Source organism: Neodiprion fabricii, chromosome 2, assembly GCF_021155785.1.
Source record: "Neodiprion fabricii isolate iyNeoFabr1 chromosome 2, iyNeoFabr1.1, whole genome shotgun sequence".
In the NCBI taxonomy this organism is placed as follows: Eukaryota; Metazoa; Arthropoda; class Insecta; order Hymenoptera; family Diprionidae; genus Neodiprion; species Neodiprion fabricii.
This window is the reverse complement of record NC_060240.1, coordinates 31,816,564-31,829,988: the sequence shown is the minus strand read 5'-3', so window position 1 is coordinate 31,829,988 and position 13,425 is coordinate 31,816,564. Positions and strand designations below refer to the sequence as shown.

The following is a 13,425-nucleotide window of genomic DNA, read 5'->3' as shown; positions in this document are numbered from 1 at the left end:
ACACAATATTTTCGATGTTTTCTTATACTGAAAATATTTATTACTATTCAAGGTATAACCTGAGGTGGTTATCGGTGGTTGTTGGGGGTGATCGGCGGTGGAAGAAAGACAAGGAGATGAAGGTGGACGAGGATTTGTGCTCGGTGAGTAAAATACTTTTATAATATTTCATGGCAACTGTAATTATATTTCATCTGAAATATTACAAACTTGTCACATTTACAATAAATTATTTCAATTCATTTTTCGTGCAAGCACGTATTCAGTAGCTATGAATAATCTTGTACAATTTATTATATTATTAATTAATTGATTAATTACATAATTCCTTACACAATATTTTTGATGTGTTCCTATACTAAAAATATTCATAACTATTCCAGGTATTACCCGAGGTGGTCGGAGGTGGACGAGGAGGAGGAAGAGCTGGACGAGGAGGAGGACCAGGTGGACGAGGAGGAGGACGAGGTGGACGAGGAGGAGGCGGGGTGGGTCGTGGGAGAGGACCTCTCCTCTCCTCAGAGAAGGGGAGGGGGAGGGGCAGGGAAGGGGGAGAGGTGGGCGGGGAGGGGGAAAGGAAGGGAAGGGAAGGGAAGGGGAGGTGGGTGGAGGGTTGGAGGGCGGGAGGGCGGGAAGGAGGGAGGGAGGGAGGGGGGAGGGAGGGAGGAGGGCGGGCGGGCGGGCGCGGGGGGGGGGGGGGGGGGGGGAGGGAGAGAGTAGAGGACGGATGTCAATGCGAGCCCGTTAGAGTTAATACAGCAGTACACCCCCCCCCCCCCCCCCCCCCCCCCCCCTCGTCGCCCTCCCTCCCTCTCTCCCTCCCCCCCGCGCCCGCCCACCCTCCTCCGTCCCTCCCTCCTTCCCGCCCTCCCTCCCTCCTTCCCGCCCTCCCACCCTCCACCCACCTCCCCTTCCCTTCCCCCTCCCCGCCCACCTCTCCCCCTTCCCTGCCCCTCCCCCTCCCCTCCTCTGCGGAGAGGAGAGGTCCTCTCCCACGACCCAACCCGCCTCCTCCTCGTCCACCTCGTCCTCCTCCTCGTCCACCTGGTCCTCCTCCTCGTCCAGCTCTTCCTCCTCCTCGGCCACCTCCGACCACCTCGGGTAATACCTGGAATAGTTATGAATATTTTTAGTATAGGAACACATGAAAAATATTGTGTAAGGAATTATGTAATTAATCAATTAATTAATAATATAATAAATTGTACAAGATTATTCATAGCTACTGAATATGTGCTTGCACGAAAAATGAATTGAAATAATTTATTGTAAACGTGACAAGTTTGTAATATTTCAGATGAAATATAATTACAATTGCCATCAAATATTAGAAGAATGCTAATTAATTAATTAATAATGTAATAAATTGCATAAGATTATTCATAGCTACTGAATATGTGCTTGCACGAAAAATGAATTGAAATAATTTATTGTAAACGTGACAAGTTTGTAATATTTCAGATGAAATATAATTACACTTGCCATCAAATATTATAAGAGTATTAATTAATTAATTAATAATATAATAAATTGCATAAGATTATTCATAGCTACTGAATATGTGCTTGCACGAAAAATGAATTGAAATAATTTATTGTAAACGTGACAAGTTTGTAATATTTCAGATGAAATATAATTACACTTGCCATCAAATATTATAAGAGTATTAATTAATTAATTAATAATATAATAAATTGCATAAGATTATTCATAGCTACTGAATATGTGCTTGCACGAAAAATGAATTGAAATAATTTATTGTAAACGTGACAAGTTTGTAATATTTCAGATGAAATATAATTACACTTGCCATCAAATATTATAAGAGTATTAATTAATTAATTAATAATATAATAAATTGCATAAGATTATTCATAGCTACTGAATATGTGCTTCCACGAGAAATGAATTGAAATAATTTATTGTAAACGTGACAGGTTTGTAATATTTCAGATGAAATATAATTACAATTGCCGTCAAATATTATAAGAATATTAATTAATTAATTAACAATATAATAAATTGTATAAGATTATTCATAGCTACTGAATACGTGCTTGCACGAAAAATGAATTGAAATAATTTATTGTAAACGTGACAAGTTTGTAATATTTCAGATGAAATATAATTACAATTGCCATGAAATATTATAAAAGTGTTTTACTCACCGAGCACAAATGCTCGTCCACCTTAATCTCCTTGTCTTTCTTCCACCGCCGATCACCCCCAACAACCACCGATAACCACCTCAGGTTATACCTTGAATAGTAATAAATATTTTCAGTATAAGAAAACATCGAAAATATTGTGTAAGGATTAATATAATTGAGTAATTGATTAATTAATTAATTGATAACATAATAAATTGTATAAGCTTATTCATAGCTACTGAATATGTACTTGCGCGAAAAATGAATTGAAATAATTTAATGTAAACATGACTAGTTTGAAATATTTTAGATAAAATATAATTACAATTGCCATGAAATATTATAAAAGTGTTTTACTCACCGAGCACAAATCCTCGTCCGCCTTCCTGAATCACCTCGATTACCCGCAACCACCCCTAACCACCCCCAACGACCACCGCCAACCACCTCGAGTTATACCTCGAATACTAATAAATATTTTCAGCGTGAGAACAAAACAAAAATAATGTGTAAGGTTTGATATAATTTTTTTATCGACATATTTTACCAAAAAGATTATGAGAAGATTGTAAAGTTATAGAAATTTTATTAGCGCACTGACAGCTACCGAATTTGGGGTTGCGCGAAAAACGAATTGAAATAATTTATTGTAAACATGAACCAGGAACCACGGAGCGCTTATCCTGGAAGTCGAGAAATTTTATCAGCGGACTGACAGCTACCGAATTTGGGGTTGCGCGAAAAACGAATTGAAATAATTTATTGTAAACATGAAGCAGGAACCACGGAGCGCTTATCCTGGAAGTCGAGAAATTTTATTAGCGGACTGACAGCTACCGAATTTGGGGTTGCGCGAAAAACGAATTGAAATAATTTATTGTAAACATGAAGCAGGAACCACGGAGCGCTTATCCTGGAAGTCGAGAAATTTTATTAGCGGACTGACAGCTACCGAATTTGGGGTAGCGCGAAAAACGAATTGAAATAATTTATTGTAAACATGAACCAGGAACCACGGAGCGCTTATCCTGGAAGTCGACAAATTTTATCAGCGGACTGACAGCTACCGAATTTGGGGTTGCGCGAAAAACGAATTGAAATAATTTATTGTAAACATGAAGCAGGAACCACGGAGCGCTTATCCTGGAAGTCGAGAAATTTTATTAGCGGACTGACAGCTACCGGATTTGGGGTTGCGCGAAAAACGAATTGAAATAATTTATTGTAAACATGAAGCAGGAACCACGGAGCGCTTATCCTGGAAGTCGAGAAATTTTATTAGCGGACTGACAGCTACCGGATTTGGGGTTGCGCGAAAAACGAATTGAAATAATTTATTGTAAACATGAAGCAGGAACCACGGAGCGCTTATCCTGGAAGTCGAGAAATTTTATTAGCGGACTGACAGCTACCGAATTTGGGGTAGCGCGAAAAACGAATTGAAATAATTTATTGTAAACATGAACCAGGAACCACGGAGCGCTTATCCTGGAAGTCGACAAATTTTATCAGCGGACTGACAGCTACCGAATTTGGGGTTGCGCGAAAAACGAATTGAAATAATTTATTGTAAACATGAAGCAGGAACCACGGAGCGCTTATCCTGGAAGTCGAGAAATTTTATTAGCGGACTGACAGCTACCGGATTTGGGGTTGCGCGAAAAACGAATTGAAATAATTTATTGTAAACATGAAGCAGGAACCACGGAGCGCTTATCCTGGAAGTCGAGAAATTTTATTAGCGGACTGACAGCTACCGGATTTGGGGTTGCGCGAAAAACGAATTGAAATAATTTATTGTAAACATGAAGCAGGAACCACGGAGCGCTTATCCTGGAAGTCGAGAAATTTTATTAGCGGACTGACAGCTACCGAATTTGGGGTTGCGCGAAAAACGAATTGAAATAATTTATTGTAAACATGAAGCAGGAACCACGGAGCGCTTATCCTGGAAGTCGAGTTTCACCGCGTAGCGGACCCGAAGCGCGGGATCCGGGAGGTTGAGAACCCGGTACTCGAAATACGTAGCGGACCCGAAGCGCGGGATCCGGGAGGTTGAGAACCCGGTACTCGAAATTTGCGGAGCGCGACTCTCATCCGTCCGCTCTACTGCGCGGTTGTTTCCAGACTGAGGAATTCGGCTAGCTGATTTTGAATTGGTGACGTCACTTTCTGAACATCCGACATCCGAACTTTGGTTCCGACCTTTAATACTGTGTATGAGGATGTATGATGTATGATGTATGATGTATGATGTATGATGATATGATATGATGTATGATGCTTTTAGTTTTCACGTTTCATACAAGAAATACACACTTCATCTCTCCTGCCGATTCCAGACTCAAGCGGCCATGCCCTTCGATGGTCAGCCGTTGACTGAAGATATATTCTTCAGTGAACGGGTCGGGTAATAACGCTGCCGTTCTGCGACAGTTGGATGATGAAAAATTTCGCTCGTATCTTTCAAATGTGTGTTAAAATACACTCGAAGTTTCAAGAAACGTTAGTTCTATCTCTCCTAATGAAAAGAAATAAATAAAAATCACCGGTAATCACCTTTTTAGGTCTTCAAATCAGGACATCATAAATATGTATACATTCTTCTCTCGGGTACCTATACTTTATTAAATCACTGTTTTGCTACGAATTTAGGAAGAAATTTATTCTCATTAATAATTTCTTGTATCGCTGACAAGTCGGTAAGTCCACACAGGCTAAATACTGGCTTGGGCTAATCGTTGCGAAGACTGTGTTAGTGGGAAGGTGAATGCAGCCAGCATCATGTCGAAATCGGCAACTCTCTGATGTTCTGCAATAAGTTCTCAACTCTACCGTTGGAACATCTCAGGGGACGTAAGCTGCACGACGATTTTCGGTTGTCTCACCAAAGCCCATTAGGGCAACTGTTATTATATTCTTCAGTCCACGCTCATCACGCACCATTCAATCGATTTTCGAAAAAAAATCTCACACTTTAAGAATCCATCTTAAACAACACTATAACCTCTTTCAATTTTTGTAACACGGTCAAGGTGTTCTCTCAACAACGCTGGATTCAATTTTTCCAGCCGCCGTATAGAAGTAAGAAATCAAAAAAAAACTATCCCCTGTGGTTTCGAGTCACTGTATAACTTACAATCTTAAATCGGAAAGATGATCTTAAAATGCTCAGTATTTGAATCCAAAATGAAACAATGCGTAATAATGTACTCAACACACGAACACTTAACATCTACCAATGATTTTTATTGTTCAGACGATATTTGAATTTATTTCATTGATGTTATTCCACAGACCCAATCGGTTCTACATTTGAAGATGGGTGACATGTTACATTTTCTCAGTTAATAAAAAATAACTGTTTTGATGATGGTGGTGCCAACGTATCGTTGTCACCACGACACATTAACAGCGCTGGCATCGACGGCTTGAGCCGCAGCGCAGCAACCGCACTCCGTTACTGTCGGTGATCCATAGCGTACGCGTTTCTTTATCGCGCAGTACGTTCTGAGGCTGGCTTTAATCGTGAACGTCCAGAACGAGCTGCATACAATTTTGACATGGTTGCGATAAAAGGGCGTAAAAATACGAACAAAAATCCTCCAATATTCAGCCATGAATTTGTTATACAAAATCATGCCGACATCGTGTCGTGCGTGGCTATGGTATTTGTCGTCGGTTTAATGGTACAGGTGAGTAAAGAATAGAACGATTTTCGAACGGTAGCTATCATTTGACGTATTCATATATTTACCTATCAATTCATCCCAATACATAATATTCCAGTGATATAATTGAACACTTTACTCACTCGAATCTTCCACGTCCCTTTAAAATTGAATCTAATCACTTGAAACTTAATTATTAAGCGTAAACTTTCGTTTGATCGCGCCATATGTTATGATAATTTATGTACGGAGAAAACATTACCGGCTTAATTTCTAATATTTATTGAATAATGTTTTTCACGAAATACAGAATTACCCTTAATTTTATTACATCTACGTTATTACCAATAATGTTTAATTGAATCTTTTTACTACAAATAACCATTTTATCACACTTAAAATGCATTCCATAAATTAATTTTCAAGAACGAATACTGTTGCCCAGAACCTTTCCAGTTATTTTCTGTACCGTTATTTGTTCCATTAACCTATTTTCTCTCCATTTTTCGACCTTATTCTCTTCAACTTTCACTTAACTCTTGTATTATTTATTATTTTCATTTACAAATTCAAGGTCAGCATACATGTACTACGATTTATCAACCACATCATTATCAATATTATTTTTTAAATAAATGTTACCTCTTAATTTTTTCCTATGGTATTCATGTCATGCAACATTGCTTGTAAGTATTCTTATAAAGCTCTATATCGTTTTGTATCTTCCAATAGGTCACATCACCCTTAGCATACACATTTATTGCTGTTCATCATAATGTGTCGGCATCTTCAAACCCTGGAGAAATGCCATCCCCTGAAAAGTACACGACAGGGTGGAAAGATGCCTGTGCAGTCTTCTTTTATTTTCTCATCACGATTGTTATGCATGCAGTCATTCAAGAATACATATTTGATGTAAGTTGCGTCATACACTTACATTACTTTTAAGTATGTAACTACTATAGCTATGCATATATTTCATAATCCAACATCCAGAAACATAGTTTGTAATAATAATAATATGTATAAAATGCTGTTCATTTCAGAAAATCACTAAACGTCTTCATCTAAGTAAAATAAAGCTCTCCCAATTCAATGAATCCAGTCAATTGATTGTGTTCTATCTCTCCTCTGCTATTTGGGGGACAGACATCATTATCAGGTAATAAAGTAGATTCAATCTGAAAAGGACTATCGATCTGCTGATAGCATATTTTCTAAGTATTCTCATAATATTTTACATGACTAAATTGATGTGTACATAATGTATATTCCATTTTGTAGAGAAAATTTGTTGCTCAACATTACATCTCTTTGGGACGACTATCCAGCGCTATTATCCTTCTCTCTGAAGTTGTTTTTTATCGGACAGTTCGCTTACTGGCTCCATTGCTACCCAGAACTGTATTTCCAGCGTGCTAAGAAAGAGGAAATTTTCCCACGAGTTATACAAGCCACTATTGGTCTACTCTTCACGTTTGGAGCGTACTTTTTCAAGTATGTATTTCTAATTTTTATGCAAATTCTATTTCGTGTCGAGACCATAATTTTTCAAATATTTTACATCAAATACTAACAGTATATGTTTATTGCATTCAAACACCTGAGATTTGCACATGATGAAGCATATGAGATACTTCTATTACCCTAATATTATTCATAATTTTAAATAAACACTATGGATGTGTAAAATTACAGCTTCCAGCAAGTGGGTGTTATTTTGTTGGTCCTACATTACGTGGGAGATGCGTTACAGCACAGTGCTCGCATAATACAGTTTGTTGATCGTAGTGAAAGCGGTACACGACGTAAGTTCGAAAAATGAAATTTTATTTCCCACTAACTTTTCTACTTTATCTTATTCTGAATTATTACTCCTCAACTAATACGTTAGGTTTGTCTTTCACATTCAAAACATTAATAACTAAATTTTATTCAATTTTCAGTTGCCTTTTTAATTGCCAATCCAGTATTCATTTCTGTCCGGATTATTTCAATTGGAGTAGCAGCTCTGGTATTTTTCTACGGGTTACCACAAACCGAAACATCTCTGGATTATGCCACTGGCAATTTTAATGTTTCCATTGTTCGGTACGCAGCTTTGGTTGGAATAGTCTTATTTCAGGTCGACCGTTTATATAGGTTTATTAAAGAGCATCTGCAACGCTCCCGAGAATCAAATGCCCCAATTGTCAGCAAGTTGAAGACCAAACAAAAACCTAAAAAAAAAGAGGGTGAGCCTTACTGTCATTCTTAAAATTATTTCCAATTATTTATAAGTGCAACACTGACATATCGTACTGAATCTTGTTCTGTGATTAGTGAAGGGCATGATTATTTCATTTCTTTTAGGTAAAAAATCAACTCAGTCTGAAGATGACGATCTGCCAGAAGTTGATCAGGCAACAAACAAGAACTTAAGATCTCGTACTGCTGGAAAAGCGAAATAAAAGAACATATCAACAGCAAGATTTAATGCTGGGGTTCTTCAACACGTTCGTCGATAATGTTGACGAGTGTCATATACATGTATCCATTTGCATTGATGCTCATATTGTACATACAATAGGAAAGAAAATATGAGAGAGAATATTATTTTCAAATAAGTATTTTCAATTGGAAATGAAGCATGTATATCAACCATTCAATAGAAATATTTCATCGAATAGTAGAGAATATCTACCTTATTATTATACCTATGCGTCAATTTTTTATCGTTCAAATAAATATTACTTTTTAAAAAATTGAGAATTTCTTGATTGAAGAGATTTCTTTGATGAAATGGAGGTTCTTATTTTATTTTATTAATATTTTTATAACAGGTGATATTTTTAATGATTTTATTATTACTTGCTGGCTTTTCACTAAATCATACAATATTTAGAGTAATCATCGATTAATTACGAATATTGGAAGCTAACTAACGTCAGTCAGAATTGTTAGCAAGTTATGACTTAGCTTTCCAAGTATCTCTAAGACGCGTGTAATTTGTAATATTCCGTTTAATAGCAGTGCAATTAATTCAATTTTACTGTAAATCGCTGTACTGAAAAACGCTTGATTGTCTTATATTTACATACGTGTGGATGGCTAATATAACAAATTATTGTTGATATATATAAATGCATTTTTAACTTATTTTATTCTATTCGATATCAAGTATCCATAAATTCTTAACCTGCTAATACAATAATATATTCTGTAGTGTTGATCTCCTTCGATTGTTTTATTTGCGTTTATACAAACTCTTTTAACATATTATTATATTTTCAAACTTGCATGCTAGGTCACGAGTATTTTCATTGCCATTGATCCGTGCTTTCTTACGACTCTATTTAGGCAACTTGTCTATTATCTGCTAGTTTCAATTTATCATTGAAACTTTCACTCCTCGAAAGAATGAACTATACTTGCAATAATTTATGCTGCGAACAGGAATTTGTATTTTAAAATGATATTCAACATTCGCAAGAAGACAAGTCTTTCCAAGCAGACTCAGGAAATATTTTGAATGTCACTATTAGTAAATCAAATGTTATTAGTTATATCTTTATCGTTATTGAGGAATAACTATAGATATAGTATCTAATTAACATGCATGTATGGTTGAACTGAAAATAAATAACCATGCATAATGATAATGATCATCAAGACCTGGAAAAATTATTTTCCATTCTTCAGGGTTTCACTCCGTTTTTATAAACCGGAAAAGTCTGTACGGCGGCAAGGCAACGTGAAATATTATTATTCCGAAAATTTGTTGCAGTTCGAAGTTCACAAACAGAACAAGATTATATTTTTCACATAGATAATTGCTTATCACAATTTACAAGAAGTTACACACATAATTACACTAGTAAATTAGCGGCAATCACAACTACATGCATTCAAAATTCGCTAGGAAAAGCGCCATTACAGGCTTCTACTTTTCGGACATTCCGAGCACAATGCAACGTTGAAATACCGACTCGGTACTAGGAGAATATATCTGCCAAGGAGCTAGTATACTAGGAGGTGGCCGAAGTTGGTTGCTGACTAGTAGCTCCGCCCGTAATGAAAATGGGTGGTGAGCGTGGCTACACCTTCGGTCGCGCGTTCGGTAATTTATTTCGTTGCGCAGTCGACTAAGGGGCGGGGCTTCAATCGTTTTCTAGTATTATAAGCTCTTGGCTCCTTGCTTAATATATTCTCCTAATACTGAGTTGACGTTTCTGCGTCAAATCGGGTCCAGAAAGTCACGAACAAATAAGATCCTCGAATTGGAGGGAGAACTGTTTGACCGGAGGTAAAAACGGAGATTATATATAATAAATAATACTCACTTATCGGAAATGGGTTATTAATTTTTATTGATGACATTTCGCTGTAAGATGTTAACAGTAAAATATGACCCAAGTCTTATTTAATTTATTAAGGGTACTTAATAAATATATGTATATCAAGTAGTATGTAGTTTGGTTTTTATATAAAAACATAATATATACAGACATGGATAAATTGAAAAAACATCACTTGATACGTTTGATCACGATTAAAAATTAGGGGATCGCGTTACATAAGGGTAATTATTCATTATTAGTAAGCACGGATGGTTACTGCAGCATATGAACAATTCGGAGAATCGTAATTTATTCATGACTTTATTCATAATAATAAGAATAATAATCATACTTCGGATTTAGATACCTATATCAGCTTGCTAATAATATTTTCTCTTTTTAAAAAATATAAATATCAAGCAAAGCAGCTTTCAGGATGTTATGTAATGTTGTTTTCTCTCATTCAACTGTTCATTATTTATCAATTTCTTTACATTCATTTTTTACGTTTTTCTTAATGCTGAATCAACAAATCGTTTCGTTCGAATAATGTACGACATTCGCATCGATAATCTTAATATTAGTGACTAAATTGTTATATCTTGGTTGCTGCTACTGTACTGTTACAAATCAAACACAGCGAACACACTTAAAGTTGACTTCATGCCTTATTTTAATTAATATTGTCATTATGGACAGTTTCTTCAACTCTCAATGCTGTTGTTATAGCGAATTAATAAATGCGTGCATTTTACAATTTTCGATGGTTATTTTTGTGTAAGGTTGTGAATTTACTTAAGTATTACCAAATTAAATCATCACTGATTCCAGGGTAAGTTAAAAACGTCGATATGTCGTATGGTTATTGTTACGTTTTTTTAAAATAGTTTTTCCTTATAAGGTTGACGAGTAGAACGAAAGTTATTACGATAGATATAAATTAATCAATGTTAAAGATCACAAAAAACTTGTAGAAGAAATGGTATTACGAAATGGTTTTAACAACAGAATACGTACACTTATACTCGAAGTGTCTTTTTAAAAGTACTGAAATTCAGTACTACTGTTTGTGACATTACATTACAGTTTGTTTGCTGTTAGTGACGATAGTTGGATAAATACTAATTGTAAGATCGAAAATAGTGGAAACTTCAATGCTGTGGAAAGAGAAGATTTTCAAAGTTATGGCACGATATATAGTTGTTTATTAATCTAAATGCTAGTAATTGTCCAATAATCATTCGTCATGTACAAGGCCTCTCGTCTTTTCTCAGCACAGCATTAAAAGTTAGTTTAATCCTTGGCTAAAATCGTGAATATCTAAACGACCAATCATCTATTCTCACCTTGCCGAACAAAATATTTATGGCAATTACACTGTAAGCTGATCACTAATATATGTATACCAATCAATCACTTTCAAGTATATATAATAACTAGCAACATGTTATTTACTATCTATATAATGTGACCTTGAAATTATCTCAAATATTAGCTTATATTTTTTTATCGTACACATGCCAACCAATAATCTTCTTAAAATTCTTGAAAAAATTTAAGAAAAATCAAACAAATAAATCGAACGACAGTAATTTTTCCCGATCCCCATTTTTTCAAACTTCTTACATTACTCGTTGATCAAAACATGCAATTTGACTACTATTGGATTCATTTGAGTAATCTGATTCCTACATCAACTGGTAGCCTGCAGAGAAAATTCAATGTCGTTAGATTTTAAATAAATGTATATTTATGTTTGTAAACGTAGAAGAAAAGATTATATTTGATTGAAGATAATCAAATGCGTATAATTAATTTTGATGTAAAAATAGGTATAACATGCTCTTTGGAGATATTGAAGCACTAAATAAGATGTTTATTGACTTGCTGTGACAAATGAGGAACATTTGCCCATCATTTCGGGTTATATTTTTTTCCATCTTGCTTGATTGAATTAAGTCTAAGGCTGGATTTAACTATTGTGCATGGCAAATAAAAATAATTTAGAAAACATAAGGTAAACAAATTTGTAAAAAAAAAAAACTATTCTAGAACAAAATTTTAACAACAAGAAAAAAATTAATCGTAGTTTTACTGACTAAAACTCTTTTATTAATTTCTGCTAGGCCATGGAATTCACAATACGTCGCATAGATTCTCAATAGGTTACTACTCAAATGTCATATTCCATAGAGCACATATACGCACAATGTTAAATGATAATAATCATTTAAACGTGATTTCTGACAGTGTTATTTAAATACATATGGTTGAATCTTGTCATAATTATTACGTATCACATTCCGTGGTTATTCAAAGCGTTTGTTCATGTTGAAAGAAGAAAAGAAAAAACTTTCAAAATCATCAATACTGTAAACCTAGTAGAATTTGTGACTAAACTCAGTTTCTAAGAGTTCATGAGAAAAAAAAAAAAGAGAGAGAGAGAAAGTGATTTCATCATAGGCTGGTCACACAATTCAACTTTAATACAGCAGCATACACAATTATGTGGCGTTGCGTTTGCAAATTTATAAGATAATTACTACTACATTAACTATACTGAAGGTTGGTAGGAAATACTCATAACAAACTATTCCTCTTTATGGAAACCAGTATGTTTCATGATTCAAACAATCGGTACAGACACGAGCGATGTAGAGTTTCCCCAAGGAGAAAGTTTCTTTCTTTCTAAAAGAACCAATAAAATCTTAGTTTAGAAATTCATCGTCATAGTTTCACCCTTTTTTTAAATGTCTACTAACAATTCCAAATAAATACGTGCATTTGCGAGTTTAGTCTGTTTTTCGTACAGAGATTTTGCGATTCTAGTGACTCCCTAATTTTCTACTAAATAATTATCATCGCCATAAAGTGTCAGTACAGATTGGGCATCGCCTTATAAAACTTACTAAGAACAGAACAATCATATTAATTTTAATATGGACTTGTATTAAATGAGTAACTATGAACAACAGTGGGCATAATAGTAATAGTAGTCGTAGTAGTAGTAGTAGCAGTAGTAGTAGTAATAGTAGTAGTAGTAGTAGAAGTAATAATAGTAGAATTAGTTGTAGTACTAGTATATACTACAATCTTACGCGGATGTAACATTGATGTATAACTATATGACAAGTGCCATATCCTTCTTGTTAGGAAGATTAACTTTTTTTCCTTGCCACAAACTGTTGTGTATCGTAAATGCGTCAATAGTTACGGTCAAATGCTTAGTATGGACCTGCGAAAAGCACTTCCCACCTGAGTTGTATCTGAAAGAAAATAAAACCA

General features: G+C 35.3%; 2 protein-coding genes across 16 annotated transcripts in view; one reads left to right on the top strand and one right to left on the bottom strand.

Moving 5' to 3' along the window:
• The first annotated feature begins 5,589 nt into the window (after positions 1–5,589).
• Positions 5,590–12,166, top strand: LOC124175714 (translocating chain-associated membrane protein 1). The gene is made up of 7 exons (XM_046556160.1): positions 5,590–5,845; positions 6,554–6,736; positions 6,868–6,983; positions 7,106–7,318; positions 7,520–7,629; positions 7,768–8,055; positions 8,174–12,166. The coding sequence occupies exons 1-7, from the start codon at positions 5,714–5,716 to the stop codon at positions 8,269–8,271; spliced, it is 1,140 nt and encodes a 379-aa protein (XP_046412116.1). The 5' UTR covers positions 5,590–5,713; the 3' UTR covers positions 8,272–12,166.
• LOC124175707 (patronin) overlaps positions 10,265–13,425 on the bottom strand; it is a 40,403-nt gene continuing 37,242 nt past the window's right edge. For all 15 annotated transcript variants that reach the window (XM_046556137.1, XM_046556141.1, XM_046556144.1 and 12 more), the window contains one exon: positions 10,265–13,406. In XM_046556137.1, the coding sequence (XP_046412093.1) occupies positions 13,262–13,406 (145 nt within the window). In that variant the 3' untranslated portion in view covers positions 10,265–13,261. The remainder of the gene's footprint in view (positions 13,407–13,425) is intronic.